At 57.0% G+C, this 27,508-nt stretch overlaps 1 protein-coding gene across 1 annotated transcript; it reads left to right on the top strand.

Annotated features, from left to right (window-relative positions):
- Nucleotides 1-3,370: 3,370 nt before the first annotated feature.
- On the top strand, nt 3,371-26,973 carry LMNA (lamin A/C). Its single transcript, XM_054001063.1, has 14 exons — nt 3,371-3,446; nt 3,549-3,764; nt 4,413-4,934; nt 20,159-20,315; nt 20,486-20,611; nt 20,709-20,879; nt 20,981-21,106; nt 21,182-21,402; nt 21,494-21,698; nt 21,820-21,927; nt 22,103-22,222; nt 22,307-22,402; nt 24,570-24,821; nt 25,584-26,973. The coding sequence occupies exons 3-14, from the start codon at nt 4,585-4,587 to the stop codon at nt 25,614-25,616; spliced, it is 1,965 nt and encodes a 654-aa protein (XP_053857038.1). The 5' UTR covers nt 3,371-3,446; nt 3,549-3,764; nt 4,413-4,584; the 3' UTR covers nt 25,617-26,973.
- Nucleotides 26,974-27,508: the final 535 nt, after the last annotated feature.

The following is a 27,508-nucleotide window of genomic DNA, read 5'->3' as shown; positions in this document are numbered from 1 at the left end:
TTGCTGCTGCTGGTGGTTCTCAGATTGTCCTGGGTGGAGGGGCAGGGTCCATGCCAGAGCTTGGTGGCTGCTCTCCTCCCCACTGTTGGGCATCAGAGCAGAACCACCAGCGCTGCCCTGCCTGCTGCACGCTGCCAGCAGCAGCTCCTCAATAAATACAACTGGTAAATCTATTAATTTTACAGCTCTAATTGATGTATTGCTGTAATTACCTTTTATAACAAGGCAATTAAACCCTATTAAAGATTATTAGCTAATTAAAACTCCTCTATGCACACACCCCAACCCCCTTATGTGCACAGATTGTTGGATGGGGGGAACTGGAAGCCCATTGCAGCTGGGTCCTGAGGGCAGCGTGATGCACAGTGTGATGTGATGGGTCAGGATGCTGGATGGGGAGATCATGGAATCACAGGCTTGTTTGGATTTAAAGGGACCTTAAAGCTCATTTCATTCCACCCCCTGCCATGGCAGGGACACCTTCCACTACCCCAGGTTGCTCCAAGCCCTGTCCAACCTGGCCTTGGACACTTCCAGGGATCCAGCCACAGCTGCTCTGGGCACCCTGTGCTGATGCCTCACCACACTCACAGGGAACAATTTCTTCCCAACATCTCCAAACCTTCTCTTTTTCAGTTTAAAGGCATGAACCCTTCTCCACGTCCCATTCCTGCCTGTTCCACCATCTGTCTCTTCATACTTGGGTGTGTCACTTAGCCAGGGCTGTAAGGGATCAGGATTGCTGTGTGCATCCAGCCCAGAAATTTTCTGCTTTCTGGGATCAGATGGGAAAAAATGTTGAGGCTGGGATCTTCTCCTCCTGGTAGTGAGGTGGATGGGGGTGTAGGGCTAAGGATGGGCCCTTGGCCAGAAGAATGGGTTTAAAGGGGAAAAGCCCCACTTGGAGATGGAGCGTGTCTGCCCTGGAAAAGAGAAAAGGCCCTGTGCTGGGAGCAGGATTGAGGGGAGTGCATTGGAAGAACTTGGAAGGTGCCTGGGAGACAGGGGTGGCTCAGCCCTGGGTTGCTGTGCAAAAAGCAGGTGCCAAAAGGTGTGCAGTCCAGGAAGTGAACCCCAGGGTCCTTGTGAAGAGCCTAAAAGACCTGAAAAGCCATCAGCAAAGCAGCCCACAGGGGTGCCCCCAGGAACCCAGCCTGACCCCATGGCTCATCCCTTCCTGTGCCCCTCCACGTGCAGCAGCCAGGGAGTGGGGGTCCCTGGAGTTGCAGCTCCTCTTGTCACTCCCAAACCCAGCTTCATCACTGCCCGCACGTTGTTTGTGTCACGAAATTGTATCAATTACAGGCCCCAAACTGGGCTGGTTTTGGAGGCTAAAGAGCCGGAAGTGCGTTGAAATTCCAGGGATGTGGCTGCTTTTTGCCTTCTGAGTCATGTGAGTCGGATGCAGCCTCTGCTGAGAGCCTCTCCTCAAGCCCCAGCCTCCTGTCCGTGCCTTGTCCATTACTCTGCTGCAGCGTTCTGCACCCCGAGTTCCCTCGGTGCCCAGAGAACCCGGAGAAATCCCAGTTAGTGGATCCCAGAGAAATCCACGGTGGTGGATCCCGGAGAAATCCACGTTGGTGGGTTGCCGTGCCTGTACCAGAGCCGTGGAGCACAGCCAGTCCTCTGGCTCATCTGGTTTGAGTTAAGCCCTCCTGCCTTGCTTAGGTGCCAAGTGCATCTTTGCCAGACCCAGCCCGGGGCTGTGCTAGCTCCCCGTCCCCCTGTGGGGTTGGGATGTCCCTGCCCCTGGGGGTTGGTGGGGAAGGGCAGCAGCATGGGGAGCATGGGGCTGTCCGTGTCCAGAAGGGGTCTGCAGAGGAGCAGTGTGGGGACAGCTCCCGGGGGAGCTGCGAGAGGAGCAACTGCTGCAAAGGAGATGAAGTCTGACCCTCCCCGGGGGCTTTTCACTCCGGGCTGCCAACAACCCCTGCGGGCTCCAGAGCAAGCAGGCTCCCCCAGGTCCCCCCTCGATGCCCAGCCCGCGGGGAGCCCTCAGGTTTGGTCGCCCGGGCAGTGAAGGGTGGGATACTGAGCCGGGCTCCCGTTCACAGCAGGAGCTTTGGGGGGAGCATGAGGAGCCAGGAGTGCCAGATCAGCGACAGGCTGACCCTTAGCTGTGATTTCCAGCTGTTGCCCAAGCTGGTCCCTCCCTGCCTTTACCCTGGATGCCATTTCCCACATTCAGGCAAGTCAGCTTTAGCCCTGCGGTTCGTGACGCTCCAAGGAAAACGCTCCAAGCTCTGTGCGCCCGCGGATGCCCTGGACGCAGGCAGGCACCTCCTCCTGAGAGAGCACCCTCGGGCGAAACGGCCTTTGGCTTTCCCTCCCACCCAAGGGCTCGGGGTTTGAAACAAAACAGCGCGGAGGAGCGCAGGGCGGGCGGTCCGCGCGTCCCGGCAGCCTCCGAGCGCTCCGGGCCCGCCCTCCGCTCTGCCCGCTGGCCCTCGGGGGCCGTGGCCACCGTGCCTGGCTCCTCCGTGCCTCATGGCCCGGCCACGGCGTCCTTCCTGCCTGCTCTCGCCTGCCTCGGGGTGTGTGACACGCACGGGTGTCCCCCCCACCAGGGAAGGGGCAATGCGCGTGGGAGGAGGGAGGAAAGGTGCGGGGGAAGGAAAGGCAGCCCGGGACAGGCAAGGAGGCAGGAAAGGAGGAATTTGTGTGGAACTGAACAAAGGAATGGCGTGAGGGAGCGCAGATTCCCCCCCCCCCCCCCCCCCGGAGACGCAGGGAGACCAGTGCTGAGCGGGTGGTGGCACAGTAATGCCTGCAGCACTCCGGGGGCTTCTCCGAGCAGAGAGGGTTACCCTGCGAGCCACGGTGGGGAACGGGGTAGAGCAGAGGCGGAGGGGGTGGGGAAGGAGGGGGAAATCCCACCCCCCAACCCCTCCCCGTGGCAGTGCCAGGATGGCTGTGCCCAGCTGACAACCCCCCATTTCTCCCCTTTCCCCTCCCGTCTTTGACGTGGCGCTGGGGCAAATTCCCGGCATAGAACTGTTGCTTTTTTTGAAAGTTTGACCCTGGCTCGTTGCCGGCGTGGTCCTTTCCCCAACCCGCGCGCCGGCTGCCAGCGGGTTAATCATTGCCGGGGAGCGCACACACGTGTGTCCTGTGTGTGCTCTGCGTGTTTGCGTGTGTTGCTCCGTTGCTGTGTGAGTCATCCCCAGCCCGCCTGGGGCTCCGCCGCGCTCCCCGAGCGGAGCCGCAAATGGAGCTTGGATTGCAGCGCGGACAGGAGGAGCCGGGCGGCCGTGGCTCCGGAGGCGGCTCGGCTTGGCTGTGCCCTTGACCTTGGACCCCTCTGCTCGCAGGGAATGGTTGGGGGAGGTTGTGCTTTAGGGCGCTCCGGTTCTCGCCAGCGTCCCCAGCTTCGAGGTGCAGCTTTCCTTCCCAGCTTTCCTTGCCGCAGAGCCCAACTTCCCAAGGAGGAGCTCACACGGAGGAAGGTGGATCTCACCCCAGGACCCCCGCCCACCCCTCATTTCTAGGGTGCAAAAGGGTTGCTTTTCCATTCCCATTGTCATTTTATTCCCATTTCTCACACACAGGAGGGTTTGGCTCCAGAGCACAACGCAGGGAGGGGGATGAAGTCCAAGGAGGGGACATCCTCTCTCTGCTAGCACTGGGAGCGCCTGGAAGCATTTGGCAGATCTGGAAATCACGAGCTGCCCGAGTCTCGGCAGCGCTTCGAGGGAGACAGAGCACCCCGCACCTGCTGGGAGGACTGGGAATCACCTCTGCTGGGAGCTGGCCATACTGGAAGGGTGGTTGAGTGGGACTGGAGAGGACTGGGAGGCAGGAGAACAGGAAACAGGGCAGGGAATTGGGGTGGGAGCTCAACTGGTGCTCAGAATTTGGGGAGCTACAAACTGGCACAGCTGGCACTGAGGAGAGCTGGGAAATGGGGAATACCAGTGCTGAGAGAACTGGGCAAAACCAGTGCAGGGAAGTGGGAAGGTGGGTGGGGGCATTCTTTAGTGCCCCAGAGCCCTTTGTGTGGGATGCCTCAGGATTCAGGGGAACCCAGAGCAGGGTGTTTGGGGACTGTATTTGGGTCAGGGCCCTGTGCAGCCTGTGGCTCCTGCATTCAGGGTGTGCCAGGACCCCCCATGCCCTGCTGAGATGCTGCCTGCCCTGTGGGACAGCAATGTCCTGGAGGTGCTCGGCCCAAAGGTCCTGGGGGTGCCTGGCTGCACCCCCTCACTGCAGCCCCCCTCAAGGTGCCCTTTTCCCTGGCACTCCCAGTCTGCAGTGCAGCCTCTGTCGGGGGAATCGCCCTAGAAAAGCGTGTGGAAAGGGTTTTCCCCGGACTGCGTCCCCACAGACGCCCTCCCAAGGCCCCTTTACCCAGGGATATTTTCCCAGCCTTTCCTAAGGAAGGGCTGGGACTGATGCGATTTGTCTCCACCCAGGTTTTGGATAACTCCACCCGCCGCCGCCTCTCAGCTCCTCCTCCCAGTGAACAGCCCAGCTGGGATATAAGCAAGTCACTCAGACACCGGGAGCTGCCGCGACAGCTGGGCGGGTGGCGTGGGACATCGCGCCGTGACCTGAGCCGTGCCCTTCGCCTCGACGCCGGACCCCATGGCGACGCCTTCGCAGAAGAGGAGCACCCGCAGCGGGGCTTCGGGGACCCCCTTGTCCCCCACACGCATCACCCGGCTGCAGGAGAAGGAGGACCTGCAGGAGCTCAATGACCGCTTGGCCGTGTACATCGACAAGGTGCGCTCGCTGGAGCTGGAGAACGCCGGCCTGCGGCTCCGCATCACCGAGTCCGAGGAGGTGGTGAGCCGCGAGGTCTCGGGCATCAAGGCTGCCTACGAGTCGGAGCTGGCGGATGCCCGCAAGACCTTGGATTCGGTGGCCAAGGAGAGAGCTCGGCTGCAGCTGGAGCTCAGTAAAGTGCGGGAGGAGCACAAGGAGCTGAAAGCCCGGTGAGTGCCCTGGGGATGGCGGGGACTGCAGCGGGACGGGTGCTGTCGTCATGCTTGGCAGGGAGCCGGGAGGGAAGAAGGAGCGACCTGGAGGAGGCAGGGAGAGAGAGGAAAAATCCGTGGCCTGGCCGGGGCTGGAGTGTCTGTGGTAGGGACCAAAAGAGGAGAGAAGCTCTCTCGTCATCCCTGCTCTCCTTCCAAGCGCCATCTTTGGCCGGGATGCCCTTGGAGAGGGGATTTGGGAGCAGAGCTGGGGACGCTTGGGGCAGGGGCTGAGCAGACATGCCCTGGGCCCCCGGCAGGGTCCGTGTTATGCGGGCCGCAAGCGCCGGGCTGGCGGCCCCTGTGCCTTCGTCATGCTGGAGCTATTCCTAAACACGCTCCGGCACAGCCCGGGAAGCGGTGCCAGCCAGCTGGCTCTGTCCTGCCTACGGATTTCGCCTGCTCGTCCTATTTTCCGTTGCTGTCTTTGGCACCGGTTAAAGAACCTGCCCCAGGTTTTGTTTGCCTTAACCCTCCCTGTGCCAAGCTGCTCCCACTCTGTGGTGTCCCTGGCTTTGGGGGAAGAAGTGTGCAGGTAGCACTCGTGCCCCCCTCCCACCGGCTGTCACTGGGTGATGTGCTCCCACTGAGGCACGAATTCCTCCAGCCGCTTCCCATCGGCTTCGTTTCTTTCCCTCCCTGCCATCAGAAATGCCCCCCTCGTGGACCCCTCCCTGCTGCCACCGGGTACCTCTGCCCTCCTCAGGGCTGTCACCGGTTACCAGCGCAGGTCCCCTGAGGACACGGGGCTCCCTGGCCAATGTCACTGCTGGCCAAGCAGGGGCTGGCACTGGGCTTCCCCCGGGCTCTGCCAGCCCGTGCAGCGGCGGGACGTGTCCCTGTGGCGCTCAGTTCCCCGAATGCCGCTCCAAGGAAGGAGCGAGCGGATCCCTTTCCGTCATCGGCTTTGGCTCGCAGCCGTGTTCGGGCTGGGCAGTGGCGGGACAGCCCCCTCTTATTCCATTTGATCTTTTGCCTCTTATTCTGGACTCCTCGTTTTGAGCCTGTACCAAATGAGGCTAAAATTAACTTCCTTAGCAGATGCCATAAATATTCTACCTGGGAGGGAGGGACTGTGCTGCCTGTTAGAGCCGAATCCGAAAGCCGTGTGGGGTTATATTTAGCTTTCTATTTCCCGTGCGCTGCTGCAGCTTCGTCCTCGGATAAGGCGGTTTGCTGCTCGCCAGATCCCTGCTCCCGGATCCCAAGGATCCGGATGCTGGGGAGAGGAGGAGCTGAGCTGTCTAAAGGCTTTTTTTCTCCCTTATGCAAACCCAGAACTATCTTGGCCACGATCTTTCGAGGGCTGGAAAAAATGCCCGGCCCGCAGCCGTGGCTGGAGGGGGAGCTGGCTGCGCTGTGGAGCCGGCCGTGTGGAAAACGGATGTGGAATTTTTCCCTGCGACGGGCTGCGCTCCGGGAGCTGCTGCGCTTGTTCCCGGGCGCTGACAAATCCCCTGAAAGAGTGCTGTGACTCGCGGGGGTTCCCAGAGAGCAGCTTGTGCTTGAGAGACGGGTTTCGGTGCGTTTTGGAGAGCAGCAGGGGCTCGGGGGGGACAGGGGTGTTTCCGTGTTGAGTCATCTCTGAGTCACGGGCGCTGAGATGGAAGAGCCGAGATGCGGGGGAAGCCGCTGCTCTTCATTCCTGCCTCTGGTTTGTCTTCCTAGGGCGCGGTATGAGGGCTGCTCTCCAACCCCTAAACCCTTGCAAGGAGGCTGCAGCTCATCTTGTGTCCCTGGGGACCTGCTCGATGTGCCAGGGCTGCTCAGAGAGCAGCGCAATCGGCTGCTGAGCTGCGATGCTGCTCCCTGGGCTCACTTTCACTGGGCTATCCCGAGTCTTTAGGGCATGAGGGAATGGGGCAACCACGAGCCCAGCCCTGCGGAGGGCTCAGAGCTGCTGGCGGGATCAGGAGGGCCCCGTTCTGACACTGCTCTGCTCCCTGCCACCCGCTTGGGCAGGGATGTGCCCGCTCTGCCGGCTCTCCCCGCCCACCCTGAGCCCTTGAGCAGCCCTGGGGCCGCTTCACTGTCCTTGACACGGTGAGACTTTGGCTAATAAGTAACTGGCAGCCCTCTGCACCTCTCGCTGTGCCCGTCAGCCCCGGAGAAGCGCCGGGTATCTCCCGCAGGGCAGGCGCCCGGGGCCGCGTTATCAGCAGCCACAGCATCGCCGCTGCCTGATGCAGGGGTTGTCTCGCCAGCACAGAGGGAGGGTGGGGGGCCGGGATGCCAGGGCATGATGTGACACGGCCCCGGGTGCTGGGTGCTCTGTCTGGGGTGGGGAAAGAGCTGCTGGCTGGAGGGGGACAAGCTGTGAAAACAGGAGACCAGTCTAACCAGTACCGGTGCATGAGTGCAAGAGCTGCATGGGTGGAGGAGGGTCTGAGAAGAGCTGGGCTGCCACCCCTCTGCCTCCTGCCACCCCTCTGCTCCTGGCCAGCTGCTCTTCTCTTGGGAAAGTTTCCAGTGGGATTTTCCCACTGCCTGTTTGGCTGCTTCCAGAGGTGATCCAGGAGGGGATTCCCAAAGTGCCCACCTGGCTCTTGGCACGGAGCCCTGTGCAGCCTGACACTGGTTGTGCCCCAGGACAAGGGACTCCTCTGGGCCATCCTGCCTGTCCTGGTGCCACATGTGTCCCCAGCTCTGGCTGTGCTGTAGCCACGCTTCAGGCGAGGCAGAGGGTGTGGGGAGGGTGCCTGGTGACTCAGGGGTGCTGGGAACAGCAGCATCATCTGTTCTCAGGCATAGGAGTAGCCTGAATTGCCCCTGTCCCTGGTGTCCTCAAGCTTCTGTCCCCTCTCCTTGGAGGACCTGGATTCCAGCATGGCACCTCCATGGAGGTTGGAGAGATGCTCTGTGCTTGCTCCTGCCCACTGCCCCCTCTCCTTAAGCTGGCTTCTGACTCACAGGGTGAACAGAGCCACAGCCCTTGCCTTGCTCCATGAGAGTTCATCCCATCCCACAAGTGGGAGACATCCCGCAGTGCAAGGGGACGCAGGGGTTGTAGAATACAGCCCTTGGGCACCTTCAGTCCCAGGAGAGACCCCTGAGGAATTCAGTGCGCACCCCATGGGCAAGGAGTGGCCATGTGGTGGCCACACAGTGACCAGCTCCCCTCTCCAAGGCAGGAACCAGCCCTCGTTAGTACCAGGCTGATGAGCAATGCCTTCCTGACTTGCAGCCCTTAACCTGATTAAGGCAGTGCCTTGGCAGCGCCTCTTCCTCCCGGGGCCCAGATCTCATCCCTGGCCCTAATGAGGACAAATCTCCTGTTTCCCAAACGTTGTTGTGGAGGGGGAAGCTCATCCAGGGGCAGAGCAAGGGAGGCAGCAGAGGGGTGCCAGGAGGTAAAGCCTTCCCCAGCCCAAGGGGGTTTTGCCCCCATGCTTTGTTCAGCAGTGACCCTCCAGGCAGGAGCAGGTAAACGAAACCTGTTTAGTTGAAAAAAGGGAGGAAAAAGAATTAAGGCTCAGCGCTGCTGGTGGGGGGGAGGGGGGGCATGCACTTCCTTCAGCAGCAATGAGCTTGTGCTGGAACATTTTGCGTGGGGTGAAACCTCAGGCTCCTGGGTTTCTCCCTGGAATCCCTGCCAGGGAGGGAATGCTTTGGCTGGGAGGAGGCTTTGCCCTTTCGGAGCAAACAAAGAGCAGCTTGTGCAGCTGGGGATACTTTGGGGGGAGTCACCAACACAGAGCTGGGCTGATCCAGACCTCCGTGGCCCTCTGGGACCCTCTTAAACACGCCAGCCACCCTGAATCTCCAGCCCTGTGGACACATTGGTTGTCTCCTGACATCTGCAGCTGGCAGCTCAGGGTGGCTGGGCACGCTGGCCCTCCTGGCACGCTGCAGGGCTGGAGGGTTCCGTGGCAAAACGTGTCTTCCAGGCAAAGGTTTTCATTAGCTGTTCCCAGTGGAGAGGAATTCTCGCCTGTGCAAACATCCAGCCCCTCTTTTTCCAAGAAAAATCGTGGCAGAGAAACGTGCTCCAGCACTTTTGGTTTGTGAGCTCGCTCCCACTGCTGTGTTTGCCAGTGTCTTCCAGCCCTGGCTCACCCCCTCACTTTTCCCAGGGCTGAGGGGAGTCAGAGGAAATCCTGTTGCCTTATATATATTTAGGATGATAGGATCCACTCTGGTAAATTAAGGACTTCATCTTTGGAGCTGGGGATTAAGGAGAAGAGATTGCAAAGAGAATCAGGGCTGAGTTTGGTGTGGGAAGGGATCCTGGCTCCCTGACAGCCCGTCCCAGCCTGCCCCAGTCTCACATGCTGCCACAAGTGTTTTCCAGCCTTGCACGTGTCACTTCACTTGTCTGAGTCCCATCAACACTCAAACTCTGGAGCCCAGAGAACAGGGAGTTCCCCTGTGTGGTGCTCAGGGATGCAGACAGAGAAGGTGACACAGCCAGGGTGGGACATGTGGGGTGGCTGCCAGCTCCATATTCTGCTGAATTCGTGCCCTTTGGGAGGGGTAGTTTCCTTTTGTGCTGCTGGCAACCAGGAAAGGAGGAAGTCACCAGAGTTCTCCCTCTGATCCTGGCCAAAATTAGAGCTGTCATGGAGGATTCCCCAGGAAGTGTCAGGGTGAGCTGGGAATCACCTCCCACTGTCCCACCACTGGCTGCATTACCTGTTTCACCATCCTGCTCTTTGTGAGGTTGTTTGCTGAGCCTGTTCCTTTGTGACCAGTTCAGCACGTTCCCAAACAGCTGAGGCCGGTGCCATGTAAAACCTGTCTCTGCTGACAGCTGCCATCACACAGCATGGTGTCAGGGCTGGGTGCCCACCTGCCTCTGCTCCCTTCCCCTCCCTGCCCAGGGTTGAATATCCCCAGTGTGAAGCTGAACAACTGTGGGGGCTGGCATGGTCCCCCAGCCCTGCCTGGTGCAGTGGCAGCTGCAGCCCTGACTGCAGAGACATCTGTGTGACAGCCAGACACTCTGCTACCCAGGAGAAGCCAAATCCTTCCAGGGAATGGGGCAGCCACAGCTTCTCTGAGCAATGCCAGGGCCTCACCACCCTCACAGGGAAGAGTTTCTTTAATGCCTCGTCTAAATCTGCCCTCTCACTTTAAAACCATTCTGCTTTGCCCAGTCAATCCACGTCCTTGATAAGAATATAATAAAATCCCCACATTTTTTCCTTGTTCCTGTACCTGAAGGATGTCGCAGCACGTCCATGAGCCATGGCGTGATCCAGGGCTGTGGATGCTGGGCAAAGCCAAAGGGTGTGGAAGTTGGTTAATAAGGTGCATTGAACTCAGCCCACAGATACCACAAAACCCAGCTGGGGCTGGGACACCTCTGTTCCTGGCGAGGCTGAGTCAACATTTCACGTTCTCTGTCATAAACCAGTTACCTTTTTCCAGTGAAGGTGAAAGTGCCCTTGGCTTGGGGTGTCCCCCAAGCTGCAGCCAATGCTCTATTTCTGCCTTCCATGGTTAGTAGAGCTGGGAATTGCAGCAACAGCAGGGACAGAGTTCCCCAGCACACAGGGTGGGTGCTACCCTGCCTGTACTGTACCTTCCTTAATCACCTTGCAGGCGATGGGGCCGTGTCCCTGCGGAGAGGTGGCAGAGCCAGGGTAGAAACAAACATGGGCTCGCCTGAAGCTGTTGAATTTTTGTGTCGGGGCTGTGAGTGGCTCAGAAGCACCTCTGTAGGAGCAAGGTTCTGATAGCCGAGGTCTCTCCACCCTCTTGCACCAAAGCCATTTCCTGCCACTTGCTCCGGCTGCTGCTTGGCACACACACGTCCTCCTGCCAATCCAGTCCAGTGCCACCATCCTGGTCAGGCAGAGCTTGGGGTCACCACGCTGCAGTGCTCAACTGGAGCCAAGAACTCTCAGTTTGTTGGGGTAATTTATTAACAATTTACGGACACAGTTTCTCCCTAAAAACCCCCTCTGAGTCACGTGAGCCCAAAAAGAAACATCCAAGCTGCTGCTGTGGATGCGTAATGCGGGCTTCAAAAGGGGTGGGAGCCCAAAGGAAACCTGGCCCCGGTGCCCGTGGGCACTGAGGGGTGGCCAGTCGCCCCCCCTGAGCTCGCAGTCCCCCCTGGAAGAGCGTGGCTGTGGCGGGGCTCTGGATCAGCGCTGGCGGGGCCGGGAGATGAGTCAGGCTCAGCCGCGCGTCTCTGGGCTGGAGCAGGGCGCGGCTCCGCGGGGCCGTGTTTTGGGGGGGCCCCCCCGGTCCGGCAGTGCCGCTCTGCCCCTTCCTTCCTGGCACGATGGCAGATAGCCCGGCAGCAGCCGTGCGGTGCGAGATGCTCCCCCGCGGGACGCCGGGCTGCTCCGGGAGAAACTGGGGGGGTTTTCTAAGTTGAGCCTCCGTGTGGTGGGCTTTAGAGGGGAAGGGGAGCACTGAGGCAGCCTCAGCCCTGGGCATCGTGCTTTGCTGTTTGGGTGGCTACCGGGCCCCACTTTCAGGGCAGAGATGCTGCTTTGTGCCATCCAGCCTCAGCTCTGCGGTTCCAGGGCAAAAAAAGGCACCGGACTGGGGCTTGCCTGGTGGTGAGGCTGGGCAGGAGGGATGCGGTGGGAAGTCTGGAGCATCTCACGGTGGCTCTGCTCACAGGCAGCTCTGTGCAAGCGGCAACTGGGGCTAAACTGTGCTTTCTAGGGATGCCACATCTGCAGTCCTCGCTCTGGGGAAGTGCTGATTTCCTGCCCACGTGCCAAGCAGGTCTGGGCTCCATCCCGGCGCAGCGCAGGCTGCCAGGGGAAGCGGGCAGAGGTGTGCTGGCAGCTCTGCACATGGCACGAGTGAAGCAAAACATAGGCAGTCACCTTGGTCGCTGCTCATCCCTGTGCTGAGCTGCGTTTTCCTGCTGGAATCCCATCCGTATCCATCCCCACAGCCACTCCAGCTGGAGCTGCCCGTGACTCAACACCGCAGCCTGCCCCAGCCCCGCTGCCACCCGCCACATGCAAACAGACCTTGTGGCAATGTAAACACCTTGCCTGCCTTTATCTGCTGCTGGAGCCGGGATAGCAAACCCTTTTGTTCCCAGGACTATGTGTGGCATCTGGACCCAACAATCCCCTGCTTTGTTTCTTAAGCAAATGTTGCTGGCAAGGAGCTTTGTGTACCAAATTTATGAAAAATGGGGTGAGCTACTGCTGCTTCTGAAGAGAAAAAAGGGGGCCTTGAACTCATCCCCTGTTTTGCCTCTCTTGGCTCCTTTCTGCCTTGTCCCACCTTGCACAGGGCCCTGGTTTCCATTGTGGATCAGGATGCAGCAGGTACAGAGCGACCTCCTCATCCCTTCCCACCCCCTTTTGGGCTCAGGAGCTGCACGTGTGAGCAGAGGAGAGAGACTTGCAGCCACATCTGCACAGTGGCAGCATGTTTCCTTGCTCCTGGGGCTGGAATTGCATCCCTGCTCCACATCCTGGCTGCGCTGCCAGTTCCTAGCTAAACAGGAGCTTAGGGCTGTTTTCCCCCAGTGCTCCTGGTCCCGAAGACATGACTAACACAAGTGACTCAGCTCCCTGTTTTTAACTTCCTTTGGAAGGCTCCCACCATGCCCAATCTCCCAGGGAAACACCGGGAATCTCTGCTTTGTCTTCATCCTTGGAAATGGTGGTTTAATGGGCTCAGCGTTTCTCCTTCATCCGGACAAGGATGTGTTGAAGTGAACAGAATGTTCTGGGGCTTCCATGGAGGGGCAGCACTCAGAGCTGGAAGAAAACAGCAAAAAGTGGGAAAAAAACCAAACAAACAAACCACAACTTTCCCATTAAGTTTTAGCCCAATTATTCAAAAGCTGGCTTTTGTTGTGTTGGAGTAAGATAGTCAAGACTGGGCAAAACTCCTTCAATTTCATCCAGTCCAAAGCTTAATTGTTAATTTGTCATTACTTTACATGTAATTTAACTGTATTAATGGTACAAATCTGACTTGTTAAAATGGTGAGTGTTCAGAGTAGTGGCATGAAGACTTGGAATTTCCTTCTTCCCTCCTCTTCCCAAAGGCTTTGGCTTTAGTCAGCAATAGACAGCACTGCAAACTGTTAGCAAGTTCTGGATTGGGAAAACCAAGCTGACAACACCCTCAAAGACATGGTGGGATTTTTGGGGCTGTCCTGTGCAGGAGTTGAAATCGATGATCCTTGTGGGTCCCTTCCAACTCAGGATATTCCATGATCCCAGAGCTTTTTTCTCGTGTCTCTTCTACAGAAATCTTGCCCTCAGAAGGTGGAATTGAGCAGTATGCAAGGTGGTGTATTGACATATTTGAGTTGTGTCTCAAAAAATTCTCTTTCCAGCTCAATTTCAATCTTTAATTAGCAAGTTTCTTTTTCTTGATAAAAGGGTATTATTGCTTTAATCTATATTTAGGATGATTCAATTCCAGGCCATCAAATGCCTTTTTGATAAGCCAATTCAAGATTTCATGGGAAGCTAGGAAAAGGCAGGCTGGCGTGTTTGGAATGGATGGTTTTGGGTTGTGCTGAGCCTGGGCTGTGAGTGGGGTTGACCAATGTTTGACCTTGGTGTTCTGAGAAGTTGAGATGTTCAGGTTTATAAAAAGATAGACTCACATAATAGTTTAGGTTGCAAAAGCCCTCCAAGATCATCGAGTTCCCCCAGCCCTGCCAAGGCCACCACTAAGCCATGTCCCCAAATGCCACATCTACCTGTCTGCTAAATCTCTCCAGGAAGGGAGAAACTCCACCACTGCCCTGGGCAAGCCTGTTCAAGCATTGGTGACTTTTTTTTCAGTGGAAAATGCAGTTTTTTCAAGCAAGGAACTGGCCTCCCTCTGGAAACCCCGGGCTCAGCCCATCCCCTCAGGACCTGCACAGACACTGGCCAGGTTTTCCCAGTGCCATGTAATTCCCAAGCTCTTCAGGACCAGCTCTGGTAACAGACCTGGGACTGGGCCAGGTTTGCTAAATCAAGTTTCAGCTGGTAGCACTTTGCATGTCACCCCAGGCTGGAGGCTCCTTCCAGGTAACCCAGGGTTTGGTGGCAGACATTCCCCACAGGGAAATCCTGCCCTCATTTTGCTGGGCTCCCCGTGCTCCCAGCACTGGGGAGGGACTCCAGTGGCTGATCCTCCTTGCACTTTGCATCCTCTTTGCATCTGTCTCTGCATCTGGGGCTTGCTGCACCCTGGAAAAGCTTTTCCCAGGCAGCTGGGAAAAGGAGATCCGTGAGTAACAGGGGGTCCTACAGGCAGCAGATGGGGTCCCACAGGTGACAGGGGGTCTCCCAGGCAGCCAGGCACTGGCAGGCACAGCTCTGGGGTGTTGTGATGCATCCTTCAAGCTGGGACACTTGTCCATGGAGGATAAGTCCTGCCCTTTGTCTGTGCAGACGCACAGATTGATGCCTGACACAAACCTCCCCCAAAAACACAACGTGGGCCGTGGAAAATCAAATCCTTCCCATTCCCTCATGACTCTCACATGGCAAAAGGGCAAAACCCCCTTTTCTAGCTCTGAAAGCCCTCTGGTAAAGCCACCCACCCTCCAAAACCACGGACTGGCCTGTTACTAGGGGGGACTGAGCCCAAACAGCGGCGTCAGTTGGTGACTTGGGATTTCCATTCCGAGCTGCTGGTGGAGGCTGGGGTGAGTCACCAGCTGGCGTGACAGCCTGGACAGGCAGTGAGGACCCTGGGGCTGCCCGGCCAGCCCCGAGCTGCAACATTGTTAATTCTGAACAATTAATGCACTATCTGTTCTCAGAAATGTGCTTTGAGCTCTTAAGCAGCGCGTGGCTCTTGTGACGCTGCTGCAGCTGAAGTGTTTCTCCTGTGGCGAGAGGGGAGGCTGAAGGGTGACAGCTCTGGTGCATCCAGGAGGAGAAAAGCTTCTCAAACCTCCAGGGGGATGTGTGTGGTTATGATTCCTGGCGGTATCAGTATGGTCAGGTTCCATCACACTCCAGTGTGTGTGCACCCACAGCTCCCAGCAGTGCTCCTGGTGATGGGAGCTGTGGAGGGACAGCAACATCTTGGATTTGGGGAATCCCACACAGGGGGGGTCTGTTTGCCTCCTCCTAAATGGCTTTTTCCTGGTTCCCAGTGAAGCAGCAGCTTGGGTTCATTTTAAGGGTGCAAGGAGAGGCCAGATCCCAATTCCAGGAGGGGAAGCCCACCTCTTGGGAGATGCCAGTGAGCTGGTTTTGCCCCACTGGGGCCACGTGGAGCTGGACAAGCCCCTCAGCCCCATGGCTGAGCGTGTCATGAGTGTATCAGGAGCGTGTGGCAGGGCTAGAAGTGACCCTGGCACCAGCAAGGGTCTTTGGCACCACTGATGCCAGATGTGGAAGCTGTTTCCGTGCATGTGCTGGCATCCCCAGCTGCCTCTGGTGCCCCACAGGATGCTGGCTCTGTGCAGACACTGTCCTTGCTATACATCATGCTGGCTATTTCCAGCTCCCCTGCTAGGAGACCAGCCCGTGTTTATCCTGGTGATTTGGCAGAGGTGCTGCGGCACAGATGAGTCAGAAGCTGGGAGAAGCTGCTTTGCCACATTCCCATTGCCCCACTGCAGAGGTTTTCCAGGTCCGCCTCTCCTCGTGCTGTTCCTGCTGCTTGTCCTGTGGGGCCCGGCTCCCTGGGGTGGGGGAACAATCCTTGATGGAGAAACAACCCCTGGGACTGGGGAAGCATCCCTGCAATGGGGTGCTGATCCCTGGGATGGGGGAGTGATCCCTGGTGATCCTGGGACAGATCCCTGGCACTGGAGGCAGTGCTGTGGACAGCAGCCTGCCCAAGGTGGAGCAAAGCAGATTTCCTGGGTCCTCCCAGCAATCCGAGACTTCCATGGGCACACGTTCCACTCCTGCCTCGGGTTCCCAAGCTGTAAAAGTGTCAAAGCCTTTTCTGGGATAGCCAGGAGCTGTGGCCCCTGGCAGCCAGGTGGGACTGAGACCTGCAGTCTGGGGGGATTTACCTGCCCAAGGTGGAGCAAGGCAAAATTTCCTGGGTCCTCCCAGCAATCCGAGACTTCCATGGGCACACGCTGCCACTCCTGCCTCGGGTTCCCAAGCTGTAAACGTGTCAAAGCCTTTTCTGGGATAGCCAGGAGCTGTGGCCCCTGGCAGCCAGGTGGGACTGAGACCTGCAGTCTGGGGGGATTTGCAGACATCCATAAAGTTTTATGGATGGGGCAGGAGGCGGCGAATTCCCTGAGTTGGCACCTTTTCCAGGGTGGGGCAGCTGCAATTTGGAGGCAGGGAAGGAGGGGGAACGCCTGCACCTCTACGAGCTCCATCCCACTCATTGGTCCTCGTCCAGTGCTGCCCATGCTTCAGGAACACTTGTGGGGATTAATAGTGGAGAGGGAAACCAAAGAGTGGTTCCTAAAAATGCATTGAGTGGGCTCTGGCATCTTGGAGAGGGTTGGCATCTTTCCAGCAGCCTGGTGGGCTCATTCCTGGAGCTGCTCCAACAAGCTCTGACGACTCTGTCCTGTCTTGACTTTTCCAGAGAGGGAGTGCCCAGACCTGCCAGGTTTCCTGGCTGGGATTTTGGGGCAGAGAGGGGGGAGCAGTAGCAGATGCTGCTCTGCAGGGCTGTCCCTGAGCCCTCTCTGAATCCATCGCGTCGACTTCGCAGCCTCGCGTCTGTCTGTGCTGAGCACAGCCAGAGCAGATCCAACTTTCCATTAACATTTGAATTTTCTGGCAGCTCAGCTGCAATTTTCAATCTTTTTTTTTTTTTTTTTCCTTCTTCCTGCTTTTAAAAGCTAAAAATAAAATGTCTTGAGGCCCCCTTTCCCTCCATCTTTTCTCTTGAGACATTTGTTTCTTGAGGATTTGATGCCTGTATTGTTTTTTCTCCTCTTGGATTGTTTTCACCCGTGGCTCTCTCAGCACAGGGGATCAAATCCTGTGGGATTTGGAGGCACCCAGCCCTCCAGAATGAGTCTCTGCTTCCCTTTTCACTGGGGAATTTGGGATCTTGTAGGCTCTAGCGGGCAGGATGGGCCAGTGAAACCTTCTGGGGAGGAGGAGGAAGGTCTGTCTGTCCTCCTCTCCAGGGAAGTGGGAGTGACACAGCTGCCATGGAAATTTTTATTTTTAGCCCAGCGCCAGCTGGAGCCTGTGAGGCTTCTCGGGAATAAAAGCAGGACCTGAGGGCAGGAGAAGGGAGAACACAAACCTTGTCTGGGCTGGAGCAGGGATCAACAGGGCCAGCGTGAAGCAGTGGGGTCCCCAAGGCCAGAGAGGACTCACCTGTGAGCTGGTACCTTATCCAGACACTGCTGCCACATCCGGGCTCAGGGCGTGTCTGGAAGGAACATGGGGGAAATGCTCAGGCCCCAGGGAGCTGAATTCTGCCAACTGCTGGACCCCCCAGAAGAGAACACAGGAGAGGATTTGTCTCACCCCTCTCCCCCTGGCAGAACTACTCCCAGCTCAGTCCCGTGGCTGGTGAGCTCCAAGCTTCTGGCTCTCCTCCTCACAGTGGAATCCAGAGCTGAGCACAGGAGGCTTCTAAGGAAAAGGGATTTGTCCTTGAGTCGTTTGGGATTTACTAAGGGGCTCTCCAGGTGTTGATGCCCAGAACCCTGGATACTTCTGGTCCCTGGAGAGGGCGGATCTGCTGCAGACAAAAGTGTAACCCTCAGCGTTTTTCCTTCCATTTGTCACTGGTCAGTGGAACTGCTGTCCCTTGAAAGAGTCATCCCAACGAGCCAGTGTCCTCCAGCTGTACCCAAACCTCCACAGCCCACACGGAGCAGCAGCAAACCCCAGGGATGAGGAGGACTCACATGGCACCTCACTCGGTCAGGAAGGACAGGGCTGCACCCCGCCGGCAGTGCTGGGGTGGCCACGCTGGCCACGGGGCTGAGCCAGGGCCAGATGGGAAAACTCAGCGAGCCTTGGAGCCTGGGACCCGCTCCCAGTTGGCATTCTTGTCCTGTGAGTCACTGGCATGAAAGGAGTGGGTTGAACAGGAAGGACCCAGCGCAGAGCTCCAGCAGCAGCTCTCGGGCAAGTGAGACTGTGGTTCCCCAGGAAAAGGGGACCAGCAGCATTTCTTGCTCAGTTATTCCACTGTGGGCTAAAATCCAAATTCTCTAGACTGCTCAAATGCTATTTAGACATAAAAGAGGCTATTTTATGGAATTTATGGACTATGAAATCATACTCTGTGCATATCATTGAGACCCTCTTACCTGAGAACCCCAAACATTAAAATATGAAAATCTGATCATGAATTCTAGAATTCATTACAGATCCAACATGTTACACTGAGCCCTTTACACCACAATAAAGAGTGTTCTGGGCTGGGAAAGGAGCTTTCAGAAACTGAAAGAAAGGCAGAAGACAGATCTTCGCTCACTTCCAAGAAAAAGTCTGCAAGCTGCTCCTGGATTCCCAGAGGCTCTTGGGCTCTGCTTTTCCTGACAGCAGCACTTTAAGTGATTCTGAATTTTGTTACTGTACGTGTAGGAATTGTTTTTTTGTTTGTTTTTTTTTTTTAACTGTCCTTAAGTGGAATTCCTGCTCTTTTAACATGGAATATCCCGGGATTTGAAGGGAGGTTTGCACTTAAAAACAGTAGCCTGGGATTTTGAAACCTTTCCTTTAAATCTCCAAAAGAACAGAGTAACTTCTCCATGCTGGTCTGGTCAGGAAACAAAAAAACAAATGCGGGAAAATCTGCTGCTGGCCAATCCAGGAGCTTCCAATTCCCGCATCTGCGAGTCTGGAATCGCCGTCCCTGCCGCTCCTGGGTCCCGTTCCGGCTGCCCGGGGATGGGCTGGGTGCCGCAGCCGCTCCCTGTGTTTGTCACCGCGATGGCTCGGCTCGGGCGTGCCCTCCTGGCCCCGGGCTCGCCTCGCTGCCGGCTCTGCTCGCCCGCGGCGAGGGGCTCCGAGGGGCTCCCAGCCGCTCCTCGGGGCCGTTCCACCCCCGCCAGTCCCACACCCCGCTTTGGGGGAGGTGGGGTGACAGTGACAATCCCAACCGCGGGCTTGGCGGCTGCTGGGGGGGCCGTTGGGTCTTTTCTTTTTATAGGACCTACCAAAATAGCTTCAGGCTGTGTTTTGGTGGTGCAGTCAGATCGGATTCCCCGGTCACACGGTGGGTCTGTGAGGAGCGGCTTTGACCTGCTGGCAGAGGGCTGGAAAAGAAGAGAGGGGGGGGCCAGGATGGTGGATGGTGATGCCAGAGGTCGGACTGGGGGGGCTGAGGCGCCACAGCTCTGCATCCACGGAGCCCCAGCTGAGCTCAGGGCGAGGCACAGCCACAGCAGTGCAGCCCCAGCCCCTGGTGCTCCCTGGCCACTCCAGGAGAGGCACGGAACTCTTGGCACTGGCAGGGTGCCACAGACTCCTCTGCCTGGCCACCTCACGTGGGCAACACTGGCTGTGGGGCAGCTTCAGCTCCTCCCCAGCTGCTGCTCCACCATCCAGCCCCACGTCACTCGTGCTGAGCCACGCTGGCACGTCTGACTGTCCCATGCATGGTGGCCTCTGCCACCCCTCGTGGTGCAGATCGCTGCCGTGCCCTACCAGCCGTGCCCCAGCCTGCTCTCTGGCCATGCCGTGCAGATTGCACGTGGCTGCTGCACCCTGGGACTCCTCCTGGATGAGACAGCCCAGCTGGGTGTGCTGCTGGGTGGCTGGGGTGTGCTGGTCCCCTTGGTGGGTGGTTGTTGGGGACAGGGGTGCAGCCCTTTGCGGGGAGATCAGTGACACTCTTTGTGCTCGGGGTACGGCGCACAGGCTTTTCTGAGAGCAGCCCTGAGGAGAAGAACTTGGAGGTTTTGGTGGCCCAAAAACTTGGAGGTTTTGGTGGATGAGAAACTTGATAAGACCTCAGAGTCCCTTTCACTACTTAGAGGGACTAGAAAATCTTGAGAGGGACTTCAGACAAGGGTCTGGAGTGACAGGACAAGGGAGAATGTCCTCCCCCTGCCAGAGGGCAGGGTTAGATGGGATATTGGGAAGAAATTCTTCTCTGTGAGGGTGGTGAGGCCCTGGCACAAGTTGCCCAGAGAAGCTGTGACTGCCCCTGGATCCCTGGTGGTGTTCCAGGCCAGGCTGGACAGAGCTTGGAGCAACCTGGTCTAGTGGAAGATGTCCCTGCCCATGGCAGGGTGTGGAACTAGATGAGCTTTAAAGTCCCTTTGAACCAAAACAATTCCATAATTTCCTGATGACTATTCCTGCTGTGCCACTCACCTGTGCCACCCTTTTGCCCTGCAGGAATGCCAAGAAGGAAGGGGACCTGCTGACTGCCCAGGCACGCCTTAAGGATGTGGAGGCTCTGCTTAATTCCAAGGAGGCTGCTCTCTCCACGGCCCTGGGTGAGAAGAGGAATCTGGAAAATGAAGTGCGGGACCTGAGGGGACAGGTGGCCAAGGTGAGCAGTGGCAGCTCTGTCTCCCAGACTGACCCAGGGATCCCTTTGGACCCCCCTGCCTGGGGCTGCCTGGTCCAGGGGCTGTGGATGCAGCTGGGTGGTGGGTCCCCAGCCATGCCAGGTGCAGTGCCCAGAGCCCACTGTGATGGTCCTTCTCCATTCCCTGCCAGCTGGAAAGTGCCTTGGGCGAAGCCAAGAAGCAGCTGCAGGATGAGATGCTGCGCCGCGTGGACGCTGAGAACCGGCTGCAGACCCTGAAGGAAGAGCTTGAATTCCAGAAGAACATCTACAGCGAGGTGAGCTGTGAACGTGCTGCCGTGGGGCTGGCATCACCCCCACTAGGTGTGGTGTGTCCCCTCCCTGAGGTGACACAGTGTCCCCTGCTGTCCTCAGGAGCTGCGGGAGACCAAGCGGCGCCACGAAACCCGGCTGGTGGAGATCGACAACGGGCGGCAGAGGGAGTTTGAGAGCAAGCTCTCTGAGGCCCTGCAGGAGCTGCGGAGCCAGCACGAAGCCCAGATCAGGCTGTACAAGGAGGAACTGGAGAAAACCTACGGGGCGAAGGTGAGCAGCTTCCCCACGGCGCTCTCCTCTCCCTTCAGCCCCAAAGAGCACGGGTGGGCTGCGGGTGCTGAGATGCTGATGCCCCTTGTCCTGTCCCCCAGCTGGAGAATGCCAAGCAGTCAGCTGAGAGGAACAGCAACATGGTGGGTGCTGCCCACGAGGAGCTGCAGCAGACCCGTATCCGCATTGACAACCTCTCCTCAGAAGTCAGCCAGCTGCAGAAGCAGGTGAGTTGAGACCAAAGGGTGCCCTGGGGATGCTCCCGGGTGGAGTGGCCCACCCCTCACCTGCCCTCCCCACAGCTGGCTGCCAAGGAGGCGAAGCTGCACGATCTGGAGGATATTCTGGCCAGGGAACGCGAGACCAACCGGCGCCTGCTGTCCGACAAGGAGCGGGAGATGGCCGAGATGCGGGCGCGCATGCAGCAGCAGCTGGATGAGTACCAGGAGCTGCTGGACATCAAGCTGGCTCTGGATATGGAGATCAACGCCTACCGCAAGCTGCTGGAGGGCGAGGAGGAGCGGTGAGCACAGGGTGCTGTGCCCAGCTCTGGGCTGAGCGGGTCCCAACCCTTGTGTCCTCACTGGCTTCATCTCCTCTTCTCCCCCTGCCAGGCTGAGGCTGTCCCCCAGCCCTTCATCCCACAAAGGTGCATCCCGAAGCCACCTGTCCACCCCAGGCTCCTCCAAGAAGCGGAAGCTGGAGGACAGTGAGAGCCGGACCAGCTTCTCCCACCACGCCCGGACCAGTGGCCGCGTTGGCGTGGAGGAGGTGGACTTGGAGGGCAAGTTCGTCCGTCTCAGGAACAAGTCCAACGAGGTGAGTTTGCCTTTGGAGAGTCCCTGGGGTGAGGTTGAGCCCTGCTTCACCCTACGGGCAGGAGGTGAATGGGACAAGTTGGAGAGGAAGCAGGGTTCTGAGGGTTGCTGCTCTCTCACAGGACCAGGCGATGGGCAACTGGCAGATCAAGAGGCAAAATGGGGACGAGCCCCCCATTACCTACCGCTTCCCCCCAAAGTTCACCCTGAAGGCTGGCCAGGTGGTCACGGTGAGTCCCTGCCTGGTGGAGGATCCAGGCAAGATCCCAAACCCTGCCAGGCCACTCACGTGGTTGGTGTGTGGCTTTTTTGTGGTGATCGACCCCCATCCCCGGGCTGTGGAGTCTGCAGACCAGAGAAGTCACTTTTCTCCTGCTTTTTTTTTTTTTTTTTTTTTTTCCCTAGATCTGGGCCTCGGGAGCTGGAGCAACCCACAGCCCCCCCAGTAATTTGGTGTGGAAAACCCAGAGCAGCTGGGGCTCCGGGGACAGCCTGCGCACCGCCCTCATCAACTCCAACGGGGAGGTGAGAGCCGAAGGCAGCTCTGGCACGGGGAGGGGGGGGGTGGCTGGCACTGAACCCCCCCAACTCACCCCCTGTCCCCTGCAGGAGGTGGCCATGCGGAAACTGGTCCGCACTGTGATCATCAATGATGATGAGGATGAGGACGATGATGAAATGAGCATCCACCACCGCCACCACCATGTGAGTAGAGCGCTGTTCTGGTTTGAAAGCAAAGCCAGTGAGAGACTCCAAGTCAGAAATACAATTTATTGGGAAAAGGGAAAGCAAAAGACAAAAACACACAATGATACAAAAGGAAGACCACTGGCAAAGTCAGAATACAACCTGACACCCCTTTGGCCAGCGTGCTGGTAGCAGTCCAAATTGGAGTGGCAGGTGTGGTTGCTGTGTCTTCTTGGAGACCTGTGGAAAGGCTGCCTTTCTGTCTAGAAATCCCTGGATTTATCCAGGTGGGAATGCCTAGCTTCTCCCCCTGGGCGGAGCATCTCACAAGGGGCTGATGTTATTTTGAGTCACAAGGTGTGTTCTTAATCACAGAACTGGCTCTTGGGGAGTGTTATCTCTGACATTGATGGGCCCATTAACAGGAGATAAGGAAAACTGTCCAGATGCAACTGCTACTGGGATGGTAATAGGAAACATCTTGGTGCTCAGTCTTGGACAAGCGCTGGGGATGCCCAGGGGTCCGAGGACCCTTCAGGCAGGGTGGGAGGGAGCTCAGCATCAGACAAGATCAGGCGTACAGGAGAAGGCAGTGGGGAAGCTGCTGTGGAAACAACAGTGTGAGAGAAGCCAACAGACCTCTGGCATCTGGAGGAGATGGCTGCTCACTAAAAAAGCTCTGAAGACCTTACTGGAAGTTGTCTCCAACCCTGAGGAACCCTGACGTGCCATGAAAAGGGCCAGAAGAGTCAGAGGGAGGCTGAGCATTGCTTGGAGGATAGGATGGTGGGAAGTTGATGGATGACACTTCTTGTCAGCAGCTGCTCTGTCCTCTCTGCTTCGTGAGGGTGCTGGAACAAATCCAGAGGTGGCTTTGTCCTTCCTCTCAGCACATCTTTCCCCACATGGAGCTGAAATATGCACCAGGAGGAGCAGCAGGCAGTGGGCAGAGAGCAGGCAGCATGCCAGGAGCAGAGCTGCAGCCACTTCTCCCAGAGAAGCATCCCTGGCTGCAGCCCAGGCTGCAGAGAGATGCCATCGTGGCCAAGCCGTGCCTCAGCGAGGGTGGAAGTTCTTCTGGATGTCACTTCCACAGCTCTGCAGGAGCAAAATGGGGCATCCATCATCCATTGCCCTTTGAGTTCTCTGGATCTGAAGAGATTGTGCTGAGATTGATATCAGCACGTTGAGCTGGTGGATTGTCCTCCTCTACTCTGCCTTTGTGAGACCCACCTGCAGTGCATGGTCCAGTTCTTGGGCCCCCAGCACAAGAAGGACCCAGAACTGCTGGAGCAAGTCCAGAAGTAGCCATGAGGATGCTCTGAGGTCTGGAGTCTCTCTGCTCTGGAGCAGGCTGGAGGAGCTGGGAGCAGCCTGGAGAAAAGAAGACTTCAGGGAGATCTTAGAACTCTTTCCAAGGCCTAAAGGGACTCCAAGACAGCTGGAGAGGAACTTTGGACAAGGGCATGGAGTGACAGGACACGAGAGAATGGCTTCCCACTGACAGTTAGAGGGCAGAGTTAGATGGGATACTGGAAGGAAATTGTTCCCTGTGAGGGAGGTGAGGCCCTGGCACGGGTTACCCAGGAAAGCTGTGGCTGCCCCATCCCCATCCTAGAAGTGTTCAAGGCCAGAGCAACCTGGTTTAGTGGAAGATGTCCTGCCCATGGCAGGAAGCTGGAATGAGATGAGCTTTCAAGTCCATTCCAACCCAAACCGTTCCACGATTCTGTGATTCTCTTCTATATTGACTATCCCTGGATGGAGGAGCCAAGCTCCTGCAGCCACTGCTGCCCATTCCTCTGGAGGCTGAATCCTTTCCAAGAGCAAACTTCCCACTGGAAAGCTGCCAGCTCACAAAGTGGTGAGGAAGAGGATGTTTTCAGGAGCACAGTTCAGGTGTCTCCCATGTGCCAAGAGCTCAGGGTGCAAGCTCAGGGCAGCAGGGCAGGTCACCCCCTGGCAGCGTGCTGGCCCCAGTCACTTGGGATTAGAAACACAAGAATAAGGGTTCTATTTTATTCGTTTTAAACCACGTGATGGAGAGGACAGGTGAGTCAGACTCTCTTCAAGGCCTAATGTGAAGAGCTCTCCTGGGTCACACCGCTGCTGCCACCACCCTCAGGGCAGGGGATGCTCTGGCAGGGGCTTGAGGCCGTTTTGTCTGTCCCCCCCCAACGTGTAGGGCTGCAGTGGCTCCGGGGACCCCGGCGAATACAACCTGCGCTCCCGCACCGTGGTCTGTGGCACGTGTGGCCAGCCGGCCGACAAGTCGGGCACGCAGAACGCCGGCATCAACACCATGTCCTCGGGCTCGTCCACCTCCAGCGTGACCGTCACCCGCAGCTACCGCAGCATGGGCGACTCTGGCATCGGCCTGGGGGACAGCCTGGTGTCCAGGAACTACCTCCTGGGGAACTCCAGCCCCCGCAGGCAGGTCAGTGAATTCCCAGGGTGTCCAGTCCCTGGCACTGTCCTTTCCCTGCAATGCTGCAGGGGTCCTGTCCCCTCCCACCTCTCCTTCTCCCTGCTCTTCCTCTTCCTCGCACGAGCCTCTTTATAAGGGGTGAGGGGTTCTGAGAGGGATTGGAAAGGGATGTGGCCCTAGCAGCTTCCCACCCCATTCTGTCTTACACTCAGCCCCCTTGGCACCCCAGAGCATTCCCCATCCTCCACATCACTCGTTCCACTGCAGCTAAGTGTTCATGCTGGTAATGTGAATATTTCAGCACTTGGAATATATGTTTTATATCTATATATTAGATTAATATATAGTATATTCTATATTGATACTCTTAGTCGATATTATAATCCTCATATATCATCTATATTGATACTCTTAGTCGATATTATAATCCTCATATATCACCTCATATATATATTATATAATGTATTATATTATATAATAGATAGATAGATAGATAGATAGATAGATAGATAGATAGATAGATGGATAGATAGATAGATAGATAGATAGATAGATAGATAGATAGATATTATATAATAATTCTCAAATTTTGGAACTATGAACATCCCAGCTTGGGAGGATTTATTTATCACACCCCAAGGGCCAGGATGGAGGGGGCACTGTGGGCATCCAAAGGATCCAAAGGATCCCACTGGACACTTTGCAGTCAGAGCAAATGGATGGTGACACTGGGGTCTTCTTAACTCTCTTCTTTTTCTTTCTCCCTCCCAGGCTCAGGCTGTGCAGAACTGCAGCATCATGTAATTCCATGGCGCATTCCTGTGGTTCCTGCCCGTCTCCAGCTAGGTTTGTTTTTTTTTCCCAAAGCAACAGAATTTTTTTTTCCCTTAAAAAAAAACAAGATATCAAAAACCAAGGTTGTTTTTTTTTTTTTTTTTTTTGTTGTTTTCTATAGCAGGAATTTTATATATATATATATATTAAAAGTGCTAAAAGATGCTTTGATTTTTTTTTGTAAAGAAAAAAAATCTATTTCTATATAAAAAAAACCAAACCAAAAATAGCTTTTCAGCTTCAAATATTTTTTAGAACTTCAGCCAAAGACAGCAAAGAACTGTGTTTACAGAGCAGCCCTGCAGAAGGAGTTTGTAGTTGAAATGCTCCTTAGATTGTACCTTTTTTGCCAAAGCTTTTTACATAGGACAGGGAGAAGCGCAGCCATACCCACTGGAACTGCGTGCCACAGGGGCTGCTCTCCTGTCTCAAGTGGAGCACAGTGCCTTTACAACCCTTTTTCTTGGGATCTGAAGCCAAAATTCCCCTTTTTCTGTCTTTTTTTTTTTTGTTTTTTTGGATGGTGATTCCTGGCGGTGCTGGCGCGGGGGCTCCTGGCAGCTCGCGGGCGATGCCCACGTCTCTCTGTGGCCATTGCCCCCCTCCCCAGCCCCCTGCCCGCTGCACTCCCGTGCTCTGTGTACTGTATTCCCCATATTCCCCATCCCAGGCACCTCTTGCCCTTTTCCTTAATCAGCCGAGTTGTGCCTTAGCTGAGGCGGGGGCCGGGCTGGGAGCCCCACTGGACCCCAGCTGAGTGGAGATGGAGTAGGGGAGGTGAAGACACCGGAGCTGCATTTTGGGACCAGATGGATTTGACAGCTGGGGGGGGTGGGATGGACCTCGGTTCCACAAGCTCAGCCCCAGTGGGGCCCCCCAGGCCCCCTCTTGGAGAGCCACTGCATCCAGAGGGGTTCACCCCACTTTTCCTCAGTTATTCGGGCTCGTCTCTGGTGGCCAGAGCTGTTTCAGGGATTAAGAGAAAGTTGCTCGGTCCTGGTCAGAGTTGGTTTGCCAGGAAAGCACCTAGGGAGGCTTTTTGTTCGAGTGAGGTGGATTTTGGGGTCTGATAGGTGCAGCTTCCCCCTTGGCAAGGGTCCATCCAGCCATTGGCAGATCTCTTGCCTTTTTGCCTTGATTGGGAAACGCCTGCAGCCCCGCCTGACCTCAGGTGCAGCAGAGGGGTGGGGCTGGAGAAGGTGCCAGGACAAGCCCCCCACTCCAGTGGGTTTTGGGGAGGTCGTGTATGTATCTATGCTTGCAAAGCTTCTGTATTACTGCCTGTATTTTCTTCCAGAGTCAAAATACAGCTGAACCCTTCCCATGCTGTGTGCTGTCATCATTGCTGTCCAGGGGGATTTGGGGGTGCTGTGCTGCCCCCCAACAGCAAAGGGACCCCCAGGGATCTCTTCCCACCCCACAGCCAGGGCTGGGGCTCAGCACCCACTGTGGATGGGGGGAAAGCGGGGTGGCCCCCTACACCCTGGCTCACCCGAGGGTGGGTTGCTAAGAACTGGGCCAGCTGGGCAAGGAGCCCCCCAGAGAGGGACTGGCCAGGGGGTGGAGTTTGAGGTAAGGACTCAGAGATTCCTCTTGGGGGTTTGGGGGACCAAACACTCCCCAGGATGGGATGGGCTGGGGGTGCGGAACCTGAGCGAAGGTTCGCTCCTACCACAGGGATGACCCGCACCCTCTGCCAAGGGGACCCCCTGTGCCCCCGGGCCGTGCCAGGCACTGCAGCCAGGCAGGAGGGGACGCTGGGGAGGAGGGCTGTAAAGCCGAGGCATAATCGGCTTTACCAGGCACAGCGCTGCGGAGCCGCGATGTGAGGGCACGCAGGCTCGGGGCGGCCGGGGCGCAGG

This window comes from Vidua macroura, chromosome 29 (assembly GCF_024509145.1).
Source record: "Vidua macroura isolate BioBank_ID:100142 chromosome 29, ASM2450914v1, whole genome shotgun sequence".
Classification (NCBI taxonomy): domain Eukaryota; kingdom Metazoa; phylum Chordata; class Aves; order Passeriformes; family Viduidae; genus Vidua; species Vidua macroura.
Note: the sequence above shows the minus strand (reverse complement) of the source record. Positions and strands in the feature narration are given on the sequence as shown.